The sequence below is a fragment of the Camelina sativa genome, chromosome 20 (assembly GCF_030686135.1).
Source record: "Camelina sativa cultivar CO46 ecotype springtype chromosome 20, ASM3068613v1".
In the NCBI taxonomy this organism is placed as follows: Eukaryota; Viridiplantae; Streptophyta; class Magnoliopsida; order Brassicales; family Brassicaceae; genus Camelina; species Camelina sativa.
The window spans coordinates 27,879,905-27,907,317 of NC_141899.1; the positions used below are offsets into that span (position 1 = coordinate 27,879,905).

Below are 27,413 nucleotides of genomic sequence, written 5' to 3' on the forward strand. Positions count from 1 at the left end.
TCTATAGACTAGGATAAAAAAAAAATCTTATCCCCTATATATTAAATCTCTATATTAAAAGAGAAGCATTCTATTCTCGCCAGAAAACTTTTTCCCTAATTTATTATTTGCTTTTAATATTTCATAATAATACATAAAACTGTCACTACTATTTCTTTTATCAACTGCTACTACTATTTAATTTATTTATATACACAATATTTTAGATTTATTAATTTAATCTCATTTTGAATTATTATTTACAGCTACATATATGCCATTGTGTTTTTAACAAAAAAAAAAAACAAATGTGTTATTTTTAAAAACTTTATCACATAACTTTATTAATATAATTAAGTTTAAGGTTTAAATATATTTTATAGATTAGAAAAAATGATTTATTGAAATATATGTGGGTTATCCGCGGATCTCACGAATTCAAGCGGGACAGATGCAAAGACATTTTGCGGCTCAAAATATTTAAACCCATTGCGGGATGGCTTAGCGAATGGGTTTGACCGGGTTAAAATTTTTATTTAAATCATTTGGTTCATGAAATTTTTGTGGTTTTTATTTGATTTGATAGTTCAAGATTTTGATAAAAATCTAACTGATTTCGGTTCACATTCGATCCAGATCCGCCATCATGTCAATCTAAAATTTATGGTGAAAAGATTAATATTTTAAAATTTCAAAAACTTGATGAATTCAAACCAATATAAGTTTGTATTATAAATGTTATACTAAATAAATATATTTACAAATGTAATATTTCAAACAAAAATTTGATCACGTGCAAACAGCAAGGGTTATTACCTAGTATTACTTTAGTCATGTCACATCTTGAATTACTTTGTTTGTTCCTTCTCTATTTGTAATTGTGTAATCATTTCGTAAGATCCTTCCATATATTCATCTAGCAATACTAATTCTAGATGTATAAATTGTAGGGCAAAAAATTGTGTGTTGCTTTTACCTTAGCTCTTTAGGATGATGAAGGTTATATAATATTGCATGAAAATAATTTTAATAATTATTAATTTATTAATACTAAAGAAAGAAAAATGTATACATATATAGCATGCAAAATCTATCTGGGATTTTAATATTTTGGTACGTATAAACTAGAAATATTCTGTTCATAATTAATAGTAAATTTAAAGGCATCAGCAGAGTGAAGGGGAGGAGGCTTGAAAGTTAAGTCGCAAAGGAAGGCCTTCGTCATTGCTTAACTTGCAATCGAAGTTATAAGAAACACACATTTTAACTCAGAAGGGCCTAACGTTCACGTCAATCATCCAAAACGCACATTCCATTGTTATCAATTAGATTTTTTGCTATCACTACTAGAATTTTCTCACCAAACACTGAAAGTACCATTTCAACCAAAGATCAAGTCAAGAAAACAACTCAAACCAAACAAAATAAAAATCAAAATAGTAGTATTGAGTCTTTAGAAATAATCCCCCTAAAGCAAATGTGCAGAGACTTCTTTTTTTGTTTCTTTTTGTTTCTGGACACAAGAGTGGAAAGAAAAGAAAATGAGTTCGAATGGCGAGAAGAGGATGATGAAAAGGTCAGATTTTGCGCAGAAGTTGTTGGATGATCTTCGTGTGCGTAAGGAACAGCTTTCAGGGTCTAAGAATTGCCTGCCAACAGGTAAATAATTGGTGAACAAAAATTGAACCTAAAGAGAGATAGCATGTAGCTAGCTAAGTTCTTGAATCTTTTCGATAGCGTAGTACAACGTTTCCTGACTTCATTTGTTAGATCTAGTAGAAGTACCAACAACAGCTATAGTGCTCCTTGCCAATTCATCAAGGCAATAAAAGATTATGAACTACTACATGTAGAATTTATTATTTATTATCCAAGAACAATTAATCTAGAACAGATCAGACTGTGAAACATAGAAACAACTCTGTAATGCCAATTTCTTTTTTCGTGGTTGCAGATAGCTATGCATATTCCAACAGAGGATGTAAGGGATCCAGAGCAAAATCTGTAAGCTATGAAGCATCTATGACCTTTCAATAACCACAATGAGCATTTCTATTATCTTGTTAGTATCAAATGGTTTGTTTGCTTTCAGACAACATTTCAAGAACTCACTAGCAGCAGCATAGAGGCTTCAAATCAGTTAGTACCTTATGGAAAAGGACGGAGCATGGAGAAAATCGATCTTTCAAAAGCATTAGCATTTGCACTTGAGAATGCTGGGAAAGCTACAAGAGGAGATCCTTCAGGGAGTGCCTCAATCATTAGCTTCTTGCATGAAGTAGGAAAGAGATCTTTGGGAGAAAGAAGAAGCAGTCAAGTTTTGGTGCAACAACAACAACCTTCCTCAAGCAGTCCCATGATTCATGTTCATATAAAAGAGATTTCAAAGGGAGCTCAAAAACTGAATCAGATCATTAAAGCATATAGCAACGGCCTCAGTTTTCGTAAAGGGAGGTACTCAATACAATGCGGTGAACAACTCATGGAAGGTGCTATTGACTTGGAACAGTCTCTTCGTTTGCTTGTAGACATTCAACAAGCTTCTGAGTACACAACGAATAAACAGAGAAAAAACAGAATCAAGCTGCTTGAAGAAAATGATGATGATGAGGATCAAGATGATGCTCATAACCAAAATTACCAAAAGATCAAAGAAGTCGCCAAGGCAGATATCGAGATGAGACTATTGGCACTTAACTACCAAGAGGATAATAAGAAGAACAAACATAGAAGAACAAGTAGTTGTGGAGATACAGAAGAGAGATCACTAAAACCTCAGAAAGGAAGGATTCCAAGTGTTGTTGCCAAGTTAATGGGATTAGGAGAGTTTCCAGAAGATGAAAAAGAGACCAACAACAAAAACGTTACATCCACTAAATCTGCAGAGAATCTCACAAGGCGTAGAGTAATGCAAGCTAGTGCAAATCTTGTTGAACAGAAGGCACCAAGGAAGTCAACATCATTGGATTTAGTAGTACATAAAGAGACTCAAACCGCGAGTGAGATGAACTACAAAGCCAAGTCTCAGCAGAAAGATAGAGAGAAAGATGATTCAATTTCAAACAGTAGAAAAAGAAGCAAAGTTTCATACAAGAAGGATGGAGAAGTGACGACGAAAAATGTTGTCAGAAGGAACCCATCTCCAACAGAACATAAGCATAAGGTTGTCGCAAGGAAGCCATTACAGAAACTTAGTTCTGAGAAGAAACTAATATTTCATAAACCTGAGGAAGAAGAGAGCATTAAGAAAGAGAGGTTTCAGCGAGAATATAGCGTAAAGACCAATCAGTCACCAAAACTTATGAGTTCAGTGGATATACAAAAGAAGCTAGCACGCACAGTCACAGAACATGCTAAAGCTCCAAGGAAAAGCTTTTGTCATGTTGAAGTAGCACAAAAGGCAAGAGAAGGAGAGGTTCATAAAGCCAAGATCCGTGAGAAGAAGAACCAAGACATATATAATCAGAATGAAGGATTGTGCAAAGTAATGAAGCGACCAGAGATTAAGAAAGCAGATGGAAAACAAGATCAGTTACTCAGAAGTGATGATGAATGTAACAAGACGAAGGCAGAAGCAGAGACATACATCAAAAATTCTCATGTTTCAGGTGTTGAGGTCCAATCATCAAACAAAAGTACTGTGGAAGAACATAAGAGAGGGATCAAAGATGACTCAATTCTTCTTATTGCCGCGGAGAGAGTCACATGCCAAGCTCCATTAGAAAATGTAAGCTTTATTACTGTATATAAACTTCACATACCATCTGTATATATTAACTCTAATCTCTGTGTCTTGATGTTCATGAGCAGCATCATGGGATTTTGTTCACGGATGGGATAGATCAACAAGCTCCAATATCAAAGTTTAATGGAAATTCAGAGAGACTACCCGAGACAATATGTAAAGGTAATAACCAAACAATGTATGTTTTGAAAACATATCCACATATCCAAGGCTTCATGCTTCACTCATGATAGAGCCACAAGCATTTTATGCAACAAGTAAACGATTGTTTTTTTTTTTTTGATAAATATGGAACTAAAATAAGTTGAATAAGTTTCAATTATTTTAGGAACCAAAGGGGAGGTAGAAGCTGGTTTACCTTTGTTGGAGAAGCGACAAGAAAAGCGGACACAAGAAACCACAGAGACATTGTCTGAAAATGAAATTAACCTCAAGAAAATATTTGTGAAAAGCCAACTATTTCTAGACACAGCAAAGGCACTTTTCAAACTCAACATTCCTCCAAATGTCTTTCATGACGCCTCCGTTGAAAGCAATTACTATCAAGAAGACAAGAATCTAATCCTTGAATGTGGCTTCGAGCTAATGAAACGGAAAAGGAGATTTCAAGAGTTAAGTGTACATCCTTTCGTCAAGGTACCCATCAGTTCCTCTAAAGTAAACTCATTGGACCATCTTATTAGACAAATGAGCAAAGAGTTAGAGAAGCTGCGAGCCTACGGTAGGGATTACAACATAGGATCACATGTTGAAGACTACGTGTTGGAAAGAGATGTTCACCATAAAGACCCAAACTTGAACTCAATGTGGGACATGGGTTGGAACGATTCCATGCTCGCCTTCATCGAGAAAGATGATGTTATGAGGGATATAGAGAGGGAAGTCTTCAGTGGACTCTTGGAGGAGATAACAAGAGATCTTATATGCATATAGCCGAGACTCTTCTTTCTCTCCTCTCCGAGTCAAAAGTGAGCTCTTGTTACGTTTTAGGTGATCATTATCTTCAGCCATTCTTCCACATCGTTAATGTTTTGTCTGAAAATGGTATTTTTTTTTTTTTTTTTCTTAACGTTGTGTGAGCAAATGATATGGTATGGAAATTGAATCGATGGGCAGAGTGAGAGTCTTTGTGTACTGTCAATGCGATTGATGTAACAACTAACAAAAATAGTAGATTCCTAGGTGTACCCTTTAATTTCTTGCGTGGCTAATAAGAATATAGGTGGGTATTTGATGAAAAATAAACGTCTACTCATTTCATCATAAACACAAAAAGTATACATTCCTCAAAGGGAAAAATGTCATTAAAATCCCCAAGTCTACATTTTCGTTGATTTAAAGCCCGAACTCTGCTTTTGGAGGAAAAAAACACCAATTATTTGTTGACTTCCAAATAAATCGCAAACTCTCGTTGAATTAGCCATTTGAGGCACAACGTTAAGTGGTCAAACGGAGAAATTAAACGGGGTTAATTATCCGTTAACGAGATCCGTTAATATCAAAACGACGTTGTTTATAACACCCTAAAACCCCCAAATTGAGAAATCGATTATTAATATCCCCAATTTACAAACCCTAATCGATTTTAATATATATTTTCTTCTTTAATTTCTCTTTTCTTCTTCGATTTCTCTCTTCTTCTTCGATTTGGCGAGTTGAGTTCTAGCTCAAAGACATCGGTGGTAGCTTCGTTCGACCGTGGAGTGCCATTGAAGTGTGTTTGTGGAGCCAGTGTAGCAATCTTTACATCGAGAACTGAAGAGAATCCTGGTAGACCGTTCTTCCGGTGTATAACAAAAAGAGACCTGGAATCTTCTCGTCATTGAAGATATCATGTTTGATTAGGGTTAGATCGATTAGGGTTTGTGAATTGGGGATATTAAGAATCGATTTCTCAATTTGGGGGTTTTAGGGTGTTATAAACAGCATCGTTTTGATATTAACGGATCTCGTTAACGGGATAATTAACCGCGTTTAATTTCTCCGTTTGACCACTTAACGTTGTGCCTCAAATGGCTAAGTCAACGAGAGTTTGCGATTTATTTGGAAGTCAACAAATAATTGGTGTTTTTTCCTCCAAAAGCAGAGTTCGGGCTTTAAATCAACGAAAATGTAGACTTGGAGATTTTAATGACATTTTTCCCATTCCTCAAACTATATCTTCAAACTATCTACTTCTTAGTTATAGTTTTCAAACCTAACTTTCGCTAAAATTCCCCACTTTATTCTTGGCTTTGATCTATTTAAGTATACATACATACTTAGAGATCATTCTAGCTACTATAGTATTAAAAAAAAACAACTGAACTTGATAATGTATATAGGGAAAAATGTCATTTAAATCATGAACTTTCAAATTTTGGCCATTTAAACCATGAACTTTGTTGTAGGCCATTTAAAACATCAACTTTTGTTGATTAATTTTTTTAAACATGAAATTTTGTTGACCAAGCCAAAAAAGACATGACGTTAAATCTGATAGTTGACCTACTAACAGACGTTACTTTGCCGTTAATCACACCATTACTAACAAAACGACGTCGTTTTAATGGAAGTTTTAGTTCGAGAAAATATCATTTAAACCATGAACTTTTAAATATAGGCCATTTAAACCATGAACTTGTAAATGTATGTCATTTAAACCATGAACTTTCAAATTCTGTCATATAAACCATGAACTTGCCTTGGGCGTTAGGTGAAAACTAGACAACCTGAAAATTTTGGTTATCGAAGCAAAAGTATATAACCCTAACCGGCTAAACCGTTTAACCCTTAGTTTAGTTTCTCTCTTCTTTCTTCGACTCTGCCTCATGATGCGATTCTGAAAAAGAGAATGAAGAACATCAATTCATCCTTTTTTTCGATCTTTGTTATGTATTCTGTGTCTTTTTTTATTTGTTTTGAGTTTTTTTAATTTATTAGGACACTACACTAGAGTTTGAAGGATTGATCATCTTGTTTTAAGATACTACACTAGAGTTTGAAGGATTGATCATTGTATTCATGTATTATGGTTTAAATGACATAAATTTGAAAGTTTATGGTTTAAATGATATACATTTATAAGTTCATGGTTTAAATGGCCTATTTTAAAAAGTTCATGGTTTAAATGATATTTTTTCGAACTATAACTTCCATTAAAACGACGTAGTTTTGTTAGTAACGGAGTGATTAACGGCAAAGTAACGTCTGTTAGTAGGTCAACTATCGAATTTAACGTCATGTATTTTTTGGCTTGGTCAACGAAACTTCATGTTTAAAAAAGCTAATCAACAAAAGTTGATGTTTTAAATGGCCTACAACAAAGTTCGTGGTTTAAATGGCCAAAATTTGAAAGTTCATGATTTAAATGACATTTTTCCCAATGTATATATGGAAAAAATTAGGTCCGGAACTCTTTCAATTTTTTTTTCAAGTGTATATATTGTGGGGGAAAAGTAAACTTGAAGAGGACCAATGAACTTTTCATCCCAAAATGAGTAACTAAAATAATATTTCGAGACTTTAATAACATACTAGGTGATACCCCATGGTACAGCACGGGATTATATATTTTGTTAGTTATTTTTTTTGTAATTTGTATTTTTGTAATGTAGTTTTTTATTTTGACTTATTTTCTTTGTTTATATAGTGTTTATTTGTATATTTGGGGTTATACAGTTAATTAGAAATCCTAATAGAGTAAGTAGTTTTTAAAATGTAGTTTTTTACGGAAACAGACACACCACAATATTGGATAGTAATTTTGTAAGAAAATAGATACTCTGCAATATCAGATAGTAGTTTTGTAAGAGGATAAACACACTGCAATATTAGATAGTAGTTTTGTAAAAGGATGAGTTTTTCTTTATTTTGGTTTGTCTTCAAAAGAGGAGAAGTTGCTTGTTAAATTTTAGTGTGAGATATTTCAATGGTTAGGAAACCATTATATTTATAGTGAGATTAGATATATTTAGGTTATCATTTAGAAGTTAATATTTGATATATCAAATCTCAGCAAAACTGTAAAAACCCAATTTAATTTATAGTTTGATAAAAATACCTGTTTTAACGGGTTTACCTCAAACTTTTTTATATTTTAGAATTTTTAAGAGTAAAAATATTAATATCACTTAAATATTTTATAGACTTAAATATATTATAATATTTTAAACTTTCGACGGAGTTCAAATATTTATAATAATTTAAACATTCTATAAAAATTTAAATATTTATAATCTCTTAAATTTTTCTAAAAAACGTAAATATATTATAATATATTTACTTTTTAAAAGTTTAAATATACTCAAATATAGAACCAAATTAAACTGTTAAATTTGGATCCCTAATAAATCAAGTTTCCTGCTCATTTATACTCAAAACATATTAGTCATATATTTATAGTGGTTATGAACCATATTCCAAAATATTTAGTCGATGTGGGATATAAAGTACACATTTTCTGTAAATTAGTTTACAACTTTACATATATATAATTTCTGCATTTTTATTCTTTCCATCTATACTAATAATAATTAATTACTATAATTTCGTTAAGGAAATATTAAAAAATCTAAACTTAATGATGATTTGTTTTTATTTAATTGTATTAAGTTGATTTGTTGTTTCCGTAAATATCTCACAATATAAAAACAAATCAAATAAGTTTACATATATATACAATTTCGTATTTATCCCTACTATTAAAAAAAAAATGTTGCCTGAAAAAAACCTTAGTTTTGTAAGAATTTACAATACAATGCCATTGCAATTATGACTAAATTTTCGATTTTAAAAAAGGGTACAAAGGAAATTTCCAGGCCCCTCTACACGGATAAAGACGCGGATCTAAAACGACCCGTTTATATTATTTTGGATCCTTTTATTTAATCGTGACCGTTGATTCATTTTGATCTTATCCGTCAATTTAAAAGACCTAAAAAGAAGTTGTTTCTCTCTCTATGCTCTTTGTCGCCGTCTCCAAGTCCTTTTGCAAAATTTTCTTTTTCTTTTGCCGACGAAGCTGCAGAGGTGAAACAGGATTCGGACCAAGCAGCATCAACCAACAACAATTATTATTTGTATTTGGATTGTTGGGTAAAAGCTTTGCAGATAGCCAAACGAATCTATCTTTTGGCTTGGCTGAACTTAAAGATAGCTTACGGACCTGATCCTCATCACGTGGTAAGTGTAATCTAATTGCCTTAATGTTATCCCAAACGAAAAGCGGGTCTTCTACTAATGTTTTTGATGAAGTTTGGAATCAGTGGTGAGTTTTGGATCTATTGATGATGAAATTCAGTTAGTGATGTGAATTTCTTTAAGTTTGTTAGTCTTGGAAAGATTAATCGAATCAATAGTTATCATTATAATCACTTAAGATATTCCCCCCCACATTCTCACTATATTTGATGCTTTGTTCGTTTGAATAGGAAAAGCATACGTTTTAAGAACTCAGTTTCGGATATGTTGATTTGGAGGCGATAGCTATACAATAGGTCAAGAGTACAATTAAAGACAGGTGTTGACATTGTTGTTAGAATCCTTGGTCGTATGAAGGTACGTCTCTCTCTCTCTCTCTCTCTCTCTCTCTCTCTCTCTCTCTCTCTCTCTCTCTCTCTCTCTCTCTCTCTCTTTCTTCTTATGCAAACATAAAAAATTGTAATTTTGGTTGATATATGCATTTTTCCACTGAACGTCTTATATTTGCTAAGTCGAGGTTCTCTTTGCACCATTTATTCTAATATCCCAAATTGTTAGCAGGTACTTTTTTACTCCAGTGGATGTAAAGGAAGATAGCGGGTTAGAGTTTTGAGAAGATGATGTTCAACATAATCATCACATGATGATCTCTCTTCTGGGTTTGTAAATTAGAAGGTAAATCTAATTTGTTCTTCCATAGCCTGTTATTTGTAAAAAAAAAATTCTTCAGTCTGATTGATACGATTAACCATCTAGGATTTATTTATACGTGGCCATGAGAAGCCATCTTCTTGAGAACACACTATGGATCTACCAACTGATTCGCTAGGCCAAGATGAAATGGGTATGACGTGTGTTTCTAAAATAACTAGAGCTGACAAGAAATGTTTAATTTGCCGATTTTGTTAATTGCTCTTATCTGATGTCTCTCGATCTTTTCTTTTGTTTGATGAAGTAGTAACAAAATATCATCTTTTATCTTTTCAGGAGCTGAGTATGTTTTTGGAAGTCAACACCATCCACATCTCTTATAGTTGATAATAAGAGCACTGATGGGCACTTCTTAGGCATTCATTTCAACATCAGGTTAGACTTTGCTATGATGTTTCTTTTTTTTTTAAAAAACCTCTTCTATTTCTATATTTATCATATGCTAAATTCATATAAAAGATAAATGGAATGGTTTGCTTTATAAGCTGGCTATTTTTTGTTGTTGTTGTGAATTTGCATTGATTTGAGTGACGTGTTGGGAACAGTAAGCCTTTTTCTTCTTACAAGTCACAACAACTCTCTGTCTTATGTATTATACTAAAAGCAGAGCTGAGCTTCTTATGTGTCGCTAAATCTATTTATGGTTTCCAATTTTTCAGAATAGGTTGAATATAATAACAAAAAGAATTTGCAACAATTCATAGGCTCCAATGATAGTGAAACGTTTGAAGCATCTAACAAGATGAATGGGTAAGGTTAGTTCAAAAAATTATATGCTGAAGTATTTGAAATGTTTTGTGTTCAGTTTTTATGAGTTTGAATTCTTTTTGTTGTTTCGGTTCTTGAACCAGTTTTTTTTTAAATATGTTCTATAGTTTCTTGGGTTTCTTTTTGTTGTCTAAGTTGCTGGTTTTGATTAATTAATTTGCAGATTTTTATTCTCTAAGTTGTAGGTTTGGTTTGTCGAAGTTATAGACTGCAGATTTTAGTGAATTAATTTGTATAATTTGTTTATCTGAGTTACATGTTTTTGTCTACATGTTTAGTGAATTAATTTGCATAATTTGTTTATCTGAGTTACATGTTTTTGTCTACATTATGGGCTCAAGTATATGAACATATATGACTACTATAGATACTAACTTAAGTGAATCTCTAATAAGAGTTAATGAAATCTCATTCCCCATTCCCCCACAAAGTAAATATGGTGCTGATTGATGTTAAAATTTACGTATAATAATGTGTATAACTGTTGGTATCTTTCCACAGACCTTCTTTGGCGATCGATCTTCTCTTAGCCTTCTACTTTCAGAATTGACTGCTTACTATGTTGGTCAGGTCTGCCACTATTTCAGGTATTAAAATTGAGATAAAAAGGCTTAAAAAGCTGACATTTTGTATATGTTTTGTTTTCAGTTGGTGGCAATCGATGAACACAGAATTGCAGTTCAAGGCTTTGTGTGGAGTATCAATTCGTTTGACCAGTGGAGAGTTAATCTAGGAACAGTTTTATCTTCCGCTCTTCATCTTCCTCTGAATCTTAAAGTAGCTGCTGAAGCTGAGAATTTACTAACAAAGTCTATGTCCACTCTAGACACTTTTTCGCTTAAAGAATGCCATGTTCTTGCTCGGAAACAACAAACCAAACAATTATAGCTGATTTGAGCCTTTTGTGAGAATTTTATCATTGTGCTTATCAAAAGATAAATTAGATTTACATTGTCAGGCTATGTGTTTTCGTTATATGCATTTTCCTAGATTTTGATCTGTTCTTTTTATAAAAGTTAAGGCATGTCCAAAATCTTTTCTTTTATTGTCTTGGGATCTTAATTTTATGTTACTTTCCGTAATTCTACAGCTAATATAGTTCTAATCAAGTTAGAAAAATTTGGTTTTGGATAATTTTACTACCTAACTAAAAATTAAATATACAATGGAGAATTTGAGTATCATGTCTAAATTTCTTACCAAATACATATTAATAAACATTGCTTAATGAGTAATTATTGAAAGAGAACGATCATAGGACAAAAAAATTATGATGGATAAAGAGAGAAAGACAAGACGGGACAGGATGGCACGGGATGGGATGGAATGGGATGGGAAATGTTTCCTATTACAAAGTAGATACGTTTGGATTATATATGAACAATAATTCAAACTAAAACCAAATTGAAATCTAATATTTAGATTTATTATCAATATTGTACAAATAGTTTTATATATTTAAAATAATAAGATTCTAACTCATTTTTTGAAATTTAAAATTTATATGAGAAAATTTAATACTAAATTAATTTATATGAAAGAGTTTAAATTAAAAAAAACAACGACATCATGTTATTAATGTTTATCAAAAATTTGAAAGAAATAAAAAACAAAACTATAAATAAATATGAGAATAAGGTGGCTGGATGGCTTCAATTGTAAAGACTTTCATAAGGTGGCTGTTCCGGCGAATAAAGTGACGATTGTTATCTCGAATAGTGTCACGAGAAATGATAGATTTTAGATATATTTAGCACTTGGTGGGCCATCTTGGCTTCATGATCAAGTGCATGTTGATGAATAATGTTGTTGGTGTTTAATTATTATTGTTCTTGGTTACTTTCGGTTCTCAAACTATTTTTGGTTATATCTGATGACCACATAAAAAAATGACAAATAAGTCTCTTATTATTCCACAATCAGCAGTCCATGATTAAAAACTTTTTGATTCATCATCACTGTCTTTGTTGAAAGCCAATATACAACAAATTGCATTTCATGAGAAATCATTATTGTAATCACCTAATAAAGAAAAACCTTTTTTTTGTGTGCTATTAAACAAAAAACATATAATACTAAAACATTTGATGTATTATGTAAATGAAATTAAGACTAAGTCCAGGGTATTTAAGGTATTACAATGAAAAATAGTGGATGTGCAATGGAAATGAGTAATTCATATAATAGAAAAGATTGCACTTAAACGATTTTCTTAAAAAAATTCACTATGTGACATATAAAGAACTAATATGAGATGGATATTTTGAGAATTTTGGATATTTTTGAAAATATTTTGAAATTTTTTGAGAAGTATAATTTCCACTAACAATATAAATTAAGTATTCAAATGGAGACTTTATATATTTCGTGAAGTAATTCTCTATTTTGGAACGGGTAAATCAAAATTTTAGTATTATTTTTGGAAACAGTCAGTTTGTTAAAATTGTAATTTTTTGGATAGTAAAAACTAACTAAATAAAAAATTAAATATTCAAGAAGAATATGGATATCCCATCTAAATTTTTTATCCAATCTCTATTAAAAATATTACCTACCAAGTAATTATTTAAAAGAGAACGATCATAATTGTGACATCCCAGTTGCGGAGAGGTTTAAAAGATTGATTTGGTCATCTAGGTCACCAAAGTGCAGTTTTATTTTCGGCCAAAGGTCTTGAGAGAACTCTAGAGTTAAGCATGTTTGAGCTGGAGTAGTTTCAGGATGGGTGACCATCCGGAACTGTGCGAGTAGAGACAAAACACATAGAAAGATGGTGATTTGTAGTGATGGTAAACAAATTTTTAAAGCCTCATGGACGTAACAAATCGACTGACGGATATGGATGAACCCACTGGCCGGGAATAGATGTAGGCCCACTAAGCAAGGTGGGCCTATGGATCGGGAGTGGATATGGTGGACCCACTAAGCAAGGTGATGATCGGAGCGTTACAATAAGACAAAAAAAATTCTGATGGATATAGGACGAGAGGAGATGGAACGGGACATGATAAAACGGGACAGAGACATGATAAAACGGAACATGGACGTGTTTCCCATTCCTCTAGGTTATATACGTGTAATAACCCAAAGTAAAACCAAACTTAAATTAGATATTTAAAATAATACAATTTTATAAAAATATTTTGCCCGTGCTATTGCACGGGTTACTACCTAGTTCTATTGATTATTTTGGAAGCAACAAAGTCACAATCCATAAGCATTAAAGATTTCTCATTATTATTAATATTCATAATAATTATAGGGATTAAGTATGGTAGTAGTTAATATTTGATATTATTGAAACCATTAAATACTCGAATACCAGTTTCCTTATTTATAGGGATTATAACTCTGTTTGTCAACAACAATAATAAGTATTCTTGAATCAAACCAAATACACGATCTGAATTGTATTAACCCGGATTACAAACAGATCCGCAAGTAGATTTTTCTTCTATTTCCGAGTTAAAGAAGATCTGTGTCTTGACTCGGTCGTAATTAAGTGGTCGAGCAAGGGGTATAATGGTCATTTAGATAAATCGTAACTATAGGTTAATTTAATTAAATTAAGTGATTCTCTAATCAATTTTAATTAAAAACGTACCAAAACAAAGTTATGGTCTAATTTGATTATAGTGAGTACTTCTGCTTTAATAGGGTTGCCGCTATGCATAGTAGATTAAGTTTGTGATGTTTTATAAAGAGATGAAAAATATGGGTTGGAAAGCTGAGAATGAGATAAGTACAGGTTGTAATATAGCGGCAACCCGATATTTGGGTTTCACGAATTAAGAACCGTGAATCGGTCCAGTTTACCATAACTGTTGTAATTCTTAATGAGTACAAATTATAAAAGTTTATCACTTTAGTCAATTTTTAATTTTTTTTTATAGTAATTCTCTTACGAACTTCTCTTACCGCTTTCTATTGTCTTACTAAGTTTGATCTTCGGTTAAATACTCAAATCCAAGATTTAAACCGTTCTGATTCCCACAAAAACGCACGTATAACAACATTTGACTTGGATCATACAGCCTAAAATGTAACTCAAACTTTCTAATTTTAAATTCAACTACGTATTCTTTTAACTACACAATCGACGCGAAAATTCGTATACCATTTTGCTCGGAAACGATTGCTACCACTACCACTCGATAATTTTTTGGAAGTTACATTAGAGTACAAAATGATTCAAACAACCCAAATTTGAAAATTGTGGTTCAAATGTTAGGCCTTTTGTTGCTTTTGTTTTAATAATTTCCCCGTCTTTTTGAGGAAAAAAATAATAGTTAAAACATGCTTTATCTTTTCCTTAGGCCACAGCAAAAGCGACAGCTTCTTCTTTATTATTGTTCTTTTTCCATCTTTGTGGTAGATGTTGGAATGTCTAATTCCTTGCTCTCCTCCTCCACCACCTTCGGTGCATTGCTCCATTTCTTAGTCGAGAAGGAATATCTAATTAACATAAAGCCATCATTTTAAACTAGTTAATAATTAACTATGTGCTGAATGCTTCATTAAGAGTGGGAAAATGTTAATTTATACTAATATTTCTGTCTCACTTTTTCATGTAAGTAATTAACTAAAGACACTTTAGGGTTTTACTCTTCTTTTATTGTCTCTTTTAGTTTCCATGCAACACGTACTTTGAACATTTCCATGATGTATTTTGTTTCTTTGTCAAGTACTGTATGTATTTGTGTATATACATGAAGAAACTTTCCCGCAAGTTCACTATTGTTAAAGCACCAAACTAAAACCCACTGATCAAATGATTTAGGCGATAAAAGTATATTCAACGCCGCTACGAGTTTATGCTCTTGGGTCGAGTTTTAGTTTTTAGTGATAAAACTATATCACCGGGTACATTTGAAATTTCAAATACTCAGCTTCTAAATCTAAACAAACTATTAAATGCAATGTATGTCAGAAGTATATCTCTATATGACTATATTCACCAGGTATCTTTGAAATTTTAAATACTCAGCTAGTCGGCTTATAAACAAAATTATAATAAACTGTGTCACAAATGTTCTGATTATACAAGCAATATTCCTTGAGGTGTGTCAAGAGTTTTTTTCTTTTCATTTTCTCTTTGGTAACAATGCCGAGTTCTTTGTTATATTATTTAAAGCACTCTTTATTTATATCTAATAGTTGTAGTAGTCTTCGTTTACTAAAGAAAGAGATACGATATTAGTTTTCTCTGACAAATCCAAAGCTAAATTCGTTTAGTATAATCCAAACAAAAAGGAACTGTGTACATAAATCCTGTATTGACCAATTTAAAATTAAGGGTATGCATGGTGCATAGATTTTTCCACTTATTTAATCTACTAAACAAGAACTACTAAATACGTTGACAAGAAAAAGGAACTATTAAGTACTAGGATAAATACTTAAAGAAAAAGAAAAAAAAGCCTTAAATGTATTTCAGTTTTGTAGGTATTATACTAACTTACATTGGTCCAAATCAAAAAGAGAGTTGTGTCTTTTTACCAATTTAAATTTTCGAAAATATTACATTTGACCTTAACAACGTCGGTCGTTTTCTACATATATATATATATAGTTCTACTCCATAGTTTTCTATAATATAGGGACAAACGAAAGTTACAACTCAGAACATTTCAAATTCAAAAGAACACAGAAAAAGAAGAAACAGAGCAGCCATGGCAGCTTCTGTTTATTCATTTCTCCTACTCTTCTTCTCCTCATGTTTACATCTATCAAGTAAGTTATAGTTTCAAAAACTCATTTACAGTTTCATATACTTTCTCTAAATCTGATTCTTTGACATGTATCAAAACAGAGTCTCAACCGTTCCTCGGAGTAAACTATGGCCTTACTGCCGACAATCTTCCACCTCCGTCAGCTAGTGCAAAGCTTCTTCAGTCCACAACTTTCCAAAAAGTCCGTCTTTACGGATCCGACCCGGCTGTAATCAAGGCCCTCGCAAACACGGGGATCGAGATCGTTATCGGTGCATCTAACGGCGATGTACCCGGTTTAGCATCTGACCCGGGTTTTGCCCGAACCTGGGTCGAAACCAACGTGATACCTTATTATCCAGCGAGCAAGATTGTTCTTATAGCCGTTGGGAACGAGGTCACAACCTTTGGCGATAACACTCTCATGTCACAGCTTCTGCCGGCTATGAAAAATGTCCAAGGTGCTCTCGAGGCAGCGTCTCTTGGTGGCGGAAAAATTAAGGTCTCGACGGTACATGTAATGTCCGTTTTGGCCGGGTCAGACCCTCCTTCGACCGCGGTATTTAAACCGGAACATGCTGATATATTGAAAGGATTGCTAGAGTTTAATAGTGAGACCGGGTCACCTTTTGCGGTTAACCCGTACCCGTTTTTCGCGTACCAAGAGGACCGAAGACCCGAAACGTTGGCTTATTGCTTGTTTCAGACTAATCCTGGCCGTGTCGACCCCAACAGCAAGCTCAAGTATATGAACATGTTCGATGCTCAGGTTTTATTTTACTTCCTTTTGACATATTTTAAGATTTAGCTATTTTAATCGAAGTTACTATATTTGAACCATATATATTTAGTGGACAGAAAATATATCATGAACTTTTAATGTATAATTAGTAGGTAAGGAGATGATATGTTAGTAGACTATTTTTTTTTTTTTTTTTTTTTTTTGATAAATGGAATCAAATTTTTCTTGTAGTTTTTGTTTTGACAGAACACTTTGCTTAATCAAAAGGTTTAGCACATTTAGTTACGTCAAATGAATGAAAAGTGAAAACAGTGCTCTAGGAAGAAAAAGAAAGTGGTATAAATCAGTAAAGGACACAATTGAGTGTACCTATTAATGTTAGTGGAAGGAACACAATTGATATTGAAATTTGCAATTATGGATTCATAGTTTTAGGAAAGGAGACTAAATACCGAAAACTTGATTTGTAATATAGAAATATAGAAAGGAAAAGAAAATGATATCAAATCGGTTTTGTGGTTTACGGAGATTAAAATTTGGTTTTGTGAAGGTTGATGCGGTGTATTCAGCTTTGAACTCGATGGGGTTCAAAGACGTAGAGATAATGGTCGCTGAGACTGGGTGGCCGTACAAGGGAGACCCGGAAGAGGCTGGTGCAACAGTTGAGAACGCTAGAGCTTACAATAAAAACCTCATTGCTCATTTGAAATCTGGGTCCGGGACGCCACTTATGCCCGGGAAAGTGATCGAGACATACTTGTTTGCATTGTACGACGAGAATCTCAAGCCTGGGAAAGGTTCAGAACGAGCCTTCGGTTTGTTTAAACCTGATCTAACCATGACTTACGATATCGGGCTCACCAAGACTGCCAATAACCAAGTAAGTTTTTGTTTATGAACATATGGTTTATATAATATTAATTTAACATGAGGCAAGTTCAAGCAAGGCACTACATGTCCTCTTATGTTATTATGGTTTATATAATATTTGTCTAAACGAAACCATATGTTATTTTTGTTACGTCTCCCAGACTTCGATGGCTCCACAGTCGCCAACAACGCGACGTCTACCACCAGCCGCTGCTCCGACAGGGCAGACCTTACCTGCTCCTCCGCAGATGGTTCTCCCTTCACCTGTTACTCCCTCCGACAAAAACTCTGGACAAACCGATGTTCACAATTCGACTCCGCGCTCTGCCTCTCTCGCTCACATATGCCGTTCTCTCTCTATTTCGGCATCGATGTTGTTTGTCTTCGTTTTGTATGCATTGATCATGTAGTTGTGAAATCTCTTCATCGATTTATAAGAGTTGAAATGTTTAATTTTATATTGTGCCTCTTACTCATCTAAATTAAACTAATTGAATCGACTAAAAAGAATATAAAGGACATTTGCAAAACATTTAGTTTTTTCTTTTCTATACTCTTTTACAAAAAGACCCTATTTTTTATCCATCTATCTTCTATATATACATTTTTTAAGTACATTTTGTGTTCCACCCGTACAATTTAACTTATTTATAAAATTGATTCCTACATATTTGCACAAAATAACAATAATCAATTTATGGAAAATATGTTTTTGAAAAAAAATCCTAAATTAAATCTCCAAAATCGACATTTTGAAAACACTTCCTAGAATCTTTCTATCATCTTCCTTAAAAAAACACAATCAATGTTCTAACCAAAAACTCTCTACCATATATATACAAAATAAATGTTGTTTCTAAAATCAACAAATTGTATATATATTTAAATTTTTTTAATTTAAACTATTTCCATAAAATAATCAAATAATTGTATGCAATCAATGAGAATCCTAAAATCTCTCTCAAAAAGCTCGACCAAATTAAAATAATACTACAATATACTATTTTTGAGTATTTCACGTCAAGAATGCAAGTAATATTCTCAAAATATTGTATCATAATTAAAAAAATAAATACATTTATTTATAGATCTCTTCTTTGCTAAAATAAAATGGTATGGATTGTAATCTTCTTGTTCATCACGTTGGCTCATCTATAAATAACTAGATTTGAACCCGCGGTGTACCGCGGGACGAAACATAATTATGTTTTATAAATTGAGTTACAAATTAAGTAGAATTTAAATGTATAAAAACTAATATATATATATATATATTTATATTGTTTGTGCATGTCGGATGTAATATATAAAATTATTAATATAATATAAGTTTTAACCTGTGGGGCACAACAAAATAAATGTGTTAACTTATATTGATATAACTAGAAACAGATCCGCGCTACAGCGCAGAGGAATAATGTAAATATATTATCTAATTTAATACATTGAAATATAATTATTGATATAAGATTCTTATAAAATAATATTACGGAAAATCATATTATTGTGGATTGAATTTCGAGAAAAAAATAGATAATTTAATATGATCATTTTAGTAGTAGAAATCTGCATGTACATAATTACAATTATGGATATTGGCTGTAAAACATATAAACAATCTAGTTTGTTAAGAACCAATTATAAGTTAAATTAACAGTGATTTTGTTTAAATTATTGATTTAGAAATGTCTATCAATTAGAGTTAGACAAATGATTCTTGGGTGTAATCATATTCAATTAGGAAATTAAAAAATTGGGTATATTATTGGGCTTAAATGGGCCGAGAGGTTAATATTGATTCGTAAAGTCCTCCAGCAAATTATTAGGATGATCGAAGGGTCATCGTTTTGTGTCATCTTCGAAACAAAATCCCTGGTATATTTTCTTCGAACAATCTAGTTTGTGTCGTATTCAGAACCGTCAATGAAACCATGTCTCTGTTCCTATACCCAGTTGAATACTATATCTGATCCAAAAATTACAAACTCCCAATTTTGCAATTCTTCGATGATTGAAGTAAGAGATGTCTTAGTCAAATAGATTCATTGAAGAATGGATCCGATCCTAGTTTTCGGTTGATACAACATACGACCTCCTTGCCAATTCCATTAATCGGGTAAGCTGTTTACGATTCTGTCAATAATCCCTTGACATCAAAGTTAGATCTCGATAGTTTCTCGAGATTGAAATAAGAATTTTGTCTTTAAAATCAGTAACTGTTGCTCTATTTTAACTTTGTTTGTAGTAATTTCCAATTTTAGGCAGATGTCATCAAAATTTAATCAGTGGATATCATGATAAGTGAATATTGATCTGTATTATTCTTTACAATATTACAGGTTTATGATTTTAAGCATCCGATTGGTAAAAGAGTATCATATAATGGAGAAGAAGACATCTAAAAAGAACACCTAATTATATATGTAAGGTTACAATTTGTCTTCGTCAATTTTTTTTCTTTCTCAACTCCGATAAACTTGGATTAAATTAGATAACAACACTATTGTGCTGACCAGGCACAATCAGTCTCTGAAACTTGGATATCTGTTGCTTCTTGACTGTAGCGTGGATCAAAGTTCCCTACCGAGAAAACAAAGGATCCAGGTATGAACTTCTCAAGTAATTTGGAATCAAAAATTTTCACGGATATAAGAGCATTATTATTAAGCTTACCGCCACATCAGCTAGGACCATTTCAATGGTCTCACCGGAGTAAGTGGTATACTGCTGCCAGCTATGGACGATTTAGACCTGGATTCTCCAGCAAGTCTTGAATGGCTTGATGGATGCTAGATTAGTTATTGCAAGATTTGCTGCCATTTTGAAAGGTATAACGTTTGATGAATCGTAAGTATATGTGAAATGAGTATTTATAGGTAGAAGTTTATATTTGATTGATTGAGGTTAAAGTTTAGAGAATATTCTGGTAATTATTCTTATATCCTTATACGATATCCAAATAATGAAAATAATCTTTGGAGGTTTTGTTAGTTTAGGATAGTGTTTATTATGGTATCTTGATTCGCAATTCATAATATATTGAGTAGTCCTATGATTAAGATGAAATTGGAGAGAATAATGGAGAGAAATATATGATACATTAATTAGGACTGATTATTCGAAGCTTTATTTGATAAAGCTGAATAGTTACCTAAAGTATAGGAACGATATTTATTCAGATATTAAATATTCGATGAGTTTTTGGAATGTGAGATGAAGATTTGGTTAATATATGGTAAATAAATATATGCTGATAATTGTTTTTCATATATGGTTTCAGCGATTCCTGCAGAAGGTTGGTGAGATATGATCTTCAGTTGTAAACGGGTGACCCATCTTTTTAATTCGGTTTTTTTCTCACCCTGATCCGTTTCTTTAATTTCGGGTTGTTTTCACTTAATTGACCCGACCCATGTTCGATTTTGTACTTCTCTTTTACTTATATAGGGATAAAGATGATTTGTAGGTGTAGTAGTTTACATCAAATACTGGTTATTCGTATTTGACCCGTTTCAAAAATAAGGGTAACAATGACTTTAAAGTCGGGTACATTATCGAGTACTGATTTTCTTATTATCAATTTTGTTACTTGACCTGTTACCACCGAATTATTATCCCACCCAACATATCCGCTTAAATAATATAATAGAATTTATAAGTATTTTATTTAGTTTATTTAATTTATATATATATATATATTTATTTATATGAATATTCTAACCTGATTTACTTTCATTGTTGGTATGATTTTATATTTCATATATATATTATATGTTATATATATTTATTTTCTATTGTTTTGTGAATTTTTGTGTATTAAATATTTATTACTCATATATGGAAAATGTGATTAGAATACAACAATACTAGATTTTAATCCGCGGTACACCGCGTGCATATAATTTTATTTTTTATTTATATTTTATGTTGTATTTGTTTGTTAAATATTAGATATTTTTTAAATATAGAAATAACTAAATTTTTCGGCTGTTTGTACGGCTAAATATTTATATTAATTTTTTAACCCGCAATACTTATGATCATTTGTTTGTTTTATTTAGTTTGTTTTGTTTAGTATTTGAGATTCTATTTTGACTTTTAATTGTTATAACAAAAAATAAGGAATTTAAATACATAATAAGTCATTTATACGCTATGATTAAGTCATATTATTCCTAATGATTTAATTATTTTACCAATCTTAGTTAAATCAACTTGATTTTATATGTTTAATATTCTAATATTAATAGTGTTGAAAATAATAAAATGAGGATTTAGCCCGTGTTAGCACAAATTTATTAATTCCAACATGTCCTTTTTATAACTCATCTACTATATAACCATATTATATAGTATTTTAATTTTTTTTAATTATACATATTCATATTATTTTAAAATTTGATTAAGTTTATTTATATTAATTATAATATTTAAATAAATGTGAATCGAAGTTCTTTTTACGTTAAGAATCAAAGCTCACACGTACTGGAAAACAAAATGTGAATCAAATTGTTGTTGTTTTTTGTTTGCAAATGATTAAGAGATATAATATCTTTAAAACACAATAGAAGGTGTAGTTAAATATATCATAGTTTATGTTTCCATATTGATATTGTTGTAATTTTTTTTAGATGGAATGTTATGTAAAATATTTAGGAAACAAAATCTGAAGTAATGCTATTGTTGGAAATATTTTAGGGGTTAATGTTGTAAATAAATTTTTAAATAAGCAAAACTAAAAGGGCATAACACAAAATGTACTTAAAAAATGTTAATATAGATGAGAAAGGGTTTTAAAAGATATATATAAACTCATGATATTGTAAATTAAGATTACACTTATATATATATATATGTTTTGATACAACTAACAACAAAAAAATGTAGCTAAAAAGTTTGATTATACTGAAGTGACAGTGCATTGTAGAGAGCTTCTTTGTCTCTCATCCTAGCCGGTATAGCACATGAATCCTAGCAAGTAATATTAAATCCAAATTAGGTATTAAATTCAAAATAATGACAAAAGAGATAAATTGTTTAAGTGAAAAATGTACCTTGATTAAGACCCTAGCAAGTAGCCGTAAGAGTGATAATCCGTCAACACACTCATCTACACAAACACAAAATTTATGTTTAAGTGATAAGCCATAGACCCGAACCTGTCTCAAGAGCTGGAGAATCTTATTTAGTCTTTGGGTCTATAACATTAATAATCTATCTTCAAGAAATTGTTGTAACAATTCTATTCTCATTCTGTTTCTTAGGATTTATTCATCATGACAAATGTGGTGATTAATAATCTCTTTCAAATTGCTTCATAAGTCTATTTATTGCTACTTTTTCTCCTGTCATCTCCGCTTTTCCATCTCTCCATCTGATTACATTTTATACACTCAAGTTTAGATTTTTAGTCGATTAGGATATGGATTAATGTACCATGGTTTCATATTTATATTTCTCGTAAGGGACATAGACTTGTTTGACGTATTCCCCAAAGCCAATAACCAGTCTCATATGTCAAAAAACACAAATAAAACCATAGACCCTCTAAGCTAAACATCAAATATCGTACAACACTTGGATCTTGGTTTCAACATTGTATTGTTTCTTCTGCAGATCTAATTGTTGGACCAATTTCTCATGTTTACTTACATAATCCTTATTTGCATCATCCTAAAACTGCAATTATACACACATCACATTCACACACCAACTTACATGATCTCTAGAAGCCAACTTCTCTTCCTTGAAATCCAAATCCAATTTTTTCTCATCAGCTTCGGAGCCAAAGCTTAGTAGATTGACAATGGAAGACATCTTCTTCTTCTTCTTTTGGGCGGTGACGATTGATAGGGGAGAGAAAAGAAGGTCAAATCAAATTTATTATTTAGAAAGAAAAAAAAAGTTACAGGATCCACGTGTTTTTAATACGGTTTCGGTCAAACACAGGGGTCTTCTTCTACAAAACGGGTCGGGTAATCGAATTTCCATTTTTTCTGACGATTGTACCCTTATCTATTTCGAGAAACGTTTTCCTTTTTGTAAGATTGAGTGGCAATCTGTGTAAATACCTGGATAATTTCGGACATTTTAAAAAACGTACTCCTCTTTTAATTATAAGAAGATAGTTCATTCACCCAGAAATATGAATACACAAATCAAAACACAAAAATTGCATACCTGCAAAGCAATTGAAAGAAATGGCTGGTTCATTTGAATTCTTGAGAGATATATATATGTCCTACAAGACATCATGGAGAGTAAATCTTGGTCGATGAAACTCTAAGAATCTTTGGTAACCTAATGATAATTTTCCTTACTCTCTATTGTTTGTATGAATCTCAAATTATATTGACTCAACTTGCCGTTTACATGCTTTATGTGAAAGTCATGACAATACCTGTGGAACAAAGTTTTTTTTTTGTATGATAGCATCGGTTATGATTTTTTTGGAGAGTCTGCAACTTCTGTGCTTGGTGGTGGATCATTTGATGAGGTAATCTCTCTATTATTTAACTATTTCACTATATCAACCGATTATTATAGGACAAAAAATAGTTATTGCAATCTTTTTGTTGGTTTTTATAGGTCCCACTTGCCTTGACTAATGACTCAAGTACTCCCTCATCAAAGCGTGTTTATGCATGTCATGTTGACACAAGTGAACAATCATCCTCTTCCAAGAAGGTCTGTGTTACAACAGTGGATAATCTGCGGAACAATTTGGTTTAAAAGCGTCTACACTTAACTTTGAAGACAACAAAGTGAAATAGGATGCTAATCCAGAAGAGAGTAAGGTGAGTAATATGTGAAGATCAATGACACAAAGGTGGGGTTGAAAAAAAATGAAGGGATTTAAGATCAAAATTGAGAAAAAGCAGTGATTGTAAGATGTGTGTTTGATGGTGGATTGTGCTTTTTTTTTGTTTTTATCTTTGTTTTTTAGTTTTAGTTTTGTACTTTCACGTGTTAAGCTAATAAGAGATGGTTTATATGCCATTCATTTAAGTATTATTCAATAAAATTCCAACATTATTAAAGTTTCAAAATAGAAGTGAAAGACAGTAGTAATAACTTACTACAAATGGTTTGAAGTGCAGACAAAAAATGCCCCCAATTCCACTTGGTTTGTTAAAAAAACCTGCAAATAGATCTACCATTAGTCAGTTTTACGAAAAAAAAGAAAAACAAATGTAAGAGAGTGAGCTGGAACTTTGGGACTTATCTTCCTCTATAATGTTCTAAATTAACAATAATCAGTTTTACCAATGCCTCAAAATTAAAATAATATACATATTAACAAAATTTATATTCAATATTTATATTACACGCTCATTAAAGTTACTGATTTTTACATAAAAAATATAATGTAGTAAAAATCTACAACATACAATATAAATTATTAATCTAGTAATAATACATTTTCCTACACGAAAAAATAATAATAATAAAACATTTTTCTATATACTAATAACTAAATTTTAAACTGTAAACTCCAAAAACTAAACTTTATCCCCTTAAAATTTGAGTATATCATTTTCAAAAGTGAAAGTTGAGGAATAATTTCGCAAATATGCGAAAGCTACGAAATTTAGTGATTATTTTCTAAGCTTGAGACTTAAATAATCATTTTCCTACTTCACAAAATGGCCATTTTTGTAAATACTTTTAAGTTATTATATTTTTTTTAACATCTTACTTTACTTTATTAAAATTGAAACAGAGACTACATTATTATTCTAGGACATACACATCTAACAAATAGATGATTAAAAGTTAAGAAGAAGAAACACAATCGAACAAGTGAAATAAACGCTGCTTTTCTTTGTAAGACTTACAGGCTAATAGATTATCAAATCTATTATCTTCCTTATTCGTCTTCTTCCTGACATGATCATCTTGTTTGGCTATCGTTCTTTTGACGAAACTCCAATAAACTTTGAAACAATCAATGACTGCGATTCATCTGTTACATCGCTTCCCAACATCACATCTCCAACAACGGGAGATGACATCTTTCTTTGGTATAGCTAATGCCCATAAATAATGAAATGATGAACACCGTCTTCTAAATCTCGTTCCATGCTGACATCCCCAAGAGCACCCATTGAAATTAACAACTAACGGTTGTACAAATTCCTTGATTCATAATAAAAACCAAGGTAAAAGTTTGCCAAAGTCTGTTCGTAAAATCAAAGACAACCTGATCTCTCGCCACCATATCCTTAGGCAATGTCTCGAACTGGGGCTATGAACCGATGCTGCATTAAGAATCTCTTCCATTCGCTTTCATTGTCAATCCAAGTCCAAATGATACCAGGATCAAATATCAAAATACATCTCCATAACATTTGGCGGAGGAAAACGACAACTGCCAAAAATGCCACTTCATTCTTAGGCCAATGATGTCTAATTGGCTGCAAGAAAAAGATGAAACATTATCGGAGACGAAACGCCGACAACAACACAATTGTGATCGCCGGAAAAATGCTCTACAAGAGAGATGGATGGCTACGAAGAGCCAATCAAAAGGCATAACTATGGAAGATAGAGATTTTGGTCTACCCAGCCCGAGAGTCCTTCGACGGTTGTGCCAAAACTGAGGAATCTTGTCCATCTTCAAGGCTTATGATGGTGGCTCTGCAACGTGACTCTCTTCTGATTTCAGATCTGGCAACGGTTTTGAATAAAAATGGTAACTGTTTGTCCTTGTAAAAACAGTCACAATGATCGCTGCCATACGAAATAAGAAAGTCGATCGGCAAGTCCAATATAATCTCATCCTAATTATTAGTAACAAGAAGAAAAAAAACTAAAAAACTTAAAGAGAACTACCGGCAAATGCCGGCGGTTCGTAACCAGATAAAGAAAACGATTTTGTCGCCTTGGAAGAGAAAAGAGAGAACAGAGAGAAGAGAGGTTTTGTCGCCTTGGAAGAAAAGAAAAAAAGATATACTGAATCTATGCATGATGCTACTGCATTTAAATAATAAATTATTATTTAAAGTAATATATACATTTTCTTAATTTATATTTTTTTTTAAATTACGATTGAAGAGTACATAGCATTTATGTTTGGTTTTATAATATGTTTTAAATACAACTCCTAAACCAAAACAGACTATTTTCAGAAAAATGTTATTTAGTTCGTCGGATTAATTCCTTAACTATCGTATGTGTAGATTAATTTTTATTCTCCAAGTTATATATGTTGACTATGCAAATTGAAACTTGAAAAGACAATGTTAAATTAAAAAATGTACTATAAGTTAACATTGATTTTTTTTGGGCAATTGACAAAAATAACACACATTTAAGTTTTTGTTCCAAAACTAGTACACACATTCAAATATTCCAAATTTAGCACAAATTTGTATATCATTAAAAATAAAATATTAATAATTTAAAACAATAATCTCTCTCACATCTGAAACAAAATCGTGACATTGTAACCACCGTGTTCTCTCTCACTCATCCCTCTCCGTCGATTCCAAAATCAAATGCAAACGGTGTTCCACCGACGAACCCAATCAGATCTGAATTGGAGGTGTGTCATCGTCGGTCGGTGTATCATCGTCGGTCAATCAACGGTGGTATCACGTTCACGTATCAGATTCACGATTCTTCTTCTTCCCCGATCATCTTCTTCGTCTTCGTGTCACTGTTCATCATCTGGTCTTCCTAGTGTAAGCTTTATATCCATTTT

General features: G+C 31.9%; 3 protein-coding genes, 2 long non-coding RNA genes and 1 pseudogene across 18 annotated transcripts; 5 read left to right on the top strand and 1 right to left on the bottom strand.

Moving 5' to 3' along the window:
• The first annotated feature begins 1,266 nt into the window (after positions 1-1,266).
• LOC104771399 (uncharacterized) lies at positions 1,267-4,969 on the top strand. Its single transcript, XM_010495911.3, has 5 exons — positions 1,267-1,638; positions 1,934-1,983; positions 2,072-3,706; positions 3,790-3,886; positions 4,053-4,969. The coding sequence occupies exons 1-5, from the start codon at positions 1,521-1,523 to the stop codon at positions 4,655-4,657; spliced, it is 2,505 nt and encodes an 834-aa protein (XP_010494213.1). The 5' UTR covers positions 1,267-1,520; the 3' UTR covers positions 4,658-4,969.
• A 3,628-nt stretch (positions 4,970-8,597) lies between these two features.
• LOC104771400 (glucose-6-phosphate isomerase, cytosolic 2B) lies at positions 8,598-11,429 on the top strand. Of its 13 annotated transcripts, none has more exons than XR_015593196.1 (8): positions 8,598-8,887; positions 9,136-9,262; positions 9,467-9,580; positions 9,662-9,749; positions 9,893-9,991; positions 10,276-10,371; positions 10,886-10,949; positions 11,033-11,429. XR_015593196.1 is itself a non-coding variant. In XM_087505496.1 (7 exons), exons 5-7 carry the CDS (start codon positions 10,363-10,365, stop codon positions 11,270-11,272), a joined length of 318 nt encoding a protein of 105 aa, XP_087361622.1. In that variant the 5' UTR covers positions 9,239-9,262; positions 9,467-9,580; positions 9,662-9,749; positions 9,893-9,991; positions 10,276-10,362; the 3' UTR covers positions 11,273-11,429. The 13 variants fall into 13 exon arrangements, 2 of the variants coding, with proteins under 2 accessions (XP_087361623.1, XP_087361622.1); XR_015593195.1 differs by having other exon boundaries at positions 10,276-10,366; positions 10,886-10,954; XR_015593197.1 differs by having other exon boundaries at positions 10,276-10,366.
• Positions 11,430-15,866: 4,437 nt separating this feature from the next.
• On the top strand, positions 15,867-18,165 carry LOC104771401 (glucan endo-1,3-beta-glucosidase 7). Its single transcript, XM_010495912.3, has 4 exons — positions 15,867-16,117; positions 16,197-16,864; positions 17,388-17,717; positions 17,869-18,165. The coding sequence occupies exons 1-4, from the start codon at positions 16,057-16,059 to the stop codon at positions 18,115-18,117; spliced, it is 1,308 nt and encodes a 435-aa protein (XP_010494214.1). The 5' UTR covers positions 15,867-16,056; the 3' UTR covers positions 18,118-18,165.
• Positions 18,166-19,531: 1,366 nt separating this feature from the next.
• Positions 19,532-21,287, top strand: LOC104771402 (uncharacterized). 2 transcript variants are annotated; one of them, XR_764821.2, is made up of 5 exons: positions 19,532-19,823; positions 20,047-20,130; positions 20,224-20,311; positions 20,392-20,535; positions 20,988-21,287. It is a non-coding gene; the product is annotated as an uncharacterized LOC104771402 (long non-coding RNA). The 2 variants fall into 2 exon arrangements; XR_764822.2 differs by having other exon boundaries at positions 19,557-19,823; positions 20,047-20,135.
• Positions 21,288-22,547: 1,260 nt separating this feature from the next.
• Positions 22,548-24,706, top strand: LOC147919473 (uncharacterized). Its single transcript, XR_015594042.1, has 2 exons — positions 22,548-24,203; positions 24,296-24,706. It is a non-coding gene; the product is annotated as an uncharacterized LOC147919473 (long non-coding RNA).
• A 727-nt stretch (positions 24,707-25,433) lies between these two features.
• On the bottom strand, positions 25,434-26,099 carry LOC104772738 (uncharacterized; annotated as a pseudogene).
• Positions 26,100-27,413: the final 1,314 nt, after the last annotated feature.

Excerpts from the sequence above, each read along its gene's own strand:
- LOC104771399 (XM_010495911.3), top strand. The coding sequence starts at position 1,521 with ATGAGTTCGAATGGCGAGAAGAGGATGATGAAAAGGTCAGATTTTGCG. Across the intron at positions 1,639-1,933 it reads TAAGAATTGCCTGCCAACAG|ATAGCTATGCATATTCCAAC; the intron begins GTAAATAATTGG and ends TCGTGGTTGCAG. Across the intron at positions 3,887-4,052 it reads ACCCGAGACAATATGTAAAG|GAACCAAAGGGGAGGTAGAA; the intron begins GTAATAACCAAA and ends CAATTATTTTAG.
- LOC104771400 (XM_087505497.1), top strand. Across the intron at positions 10,955-11,032 it reads CTGCTTACTATGTTGGTCAG|TTGGTGGCAATCGATGAACA; the intron begins GTCTGCCACTAT and ends TTTTGTTTTCAG.
- LOC104771401 (XM_010495912.3), top strand. The coding sequence starts at position 16,057 with ATGGCAGCTTCTGTTTATTCATTTCTCCTACTCTTCTTCTCCTCATGT. Across the intron at positions 16,118-16,196 it reads CTCATGTTTACATCTATCAA|AGTCTCAACCGTTCCTCGGA; the intron begins GTAAGTTATAGT and ends GTATCAAAACAG. Across the intron at positions 16,865-17,387 it reads TGAACATGTTCGATGCTCAG|GTTGATGCGGTGTATTCAGC; the intron begins GTTTTATTTTAC and ends GGTTTTGTGAAG.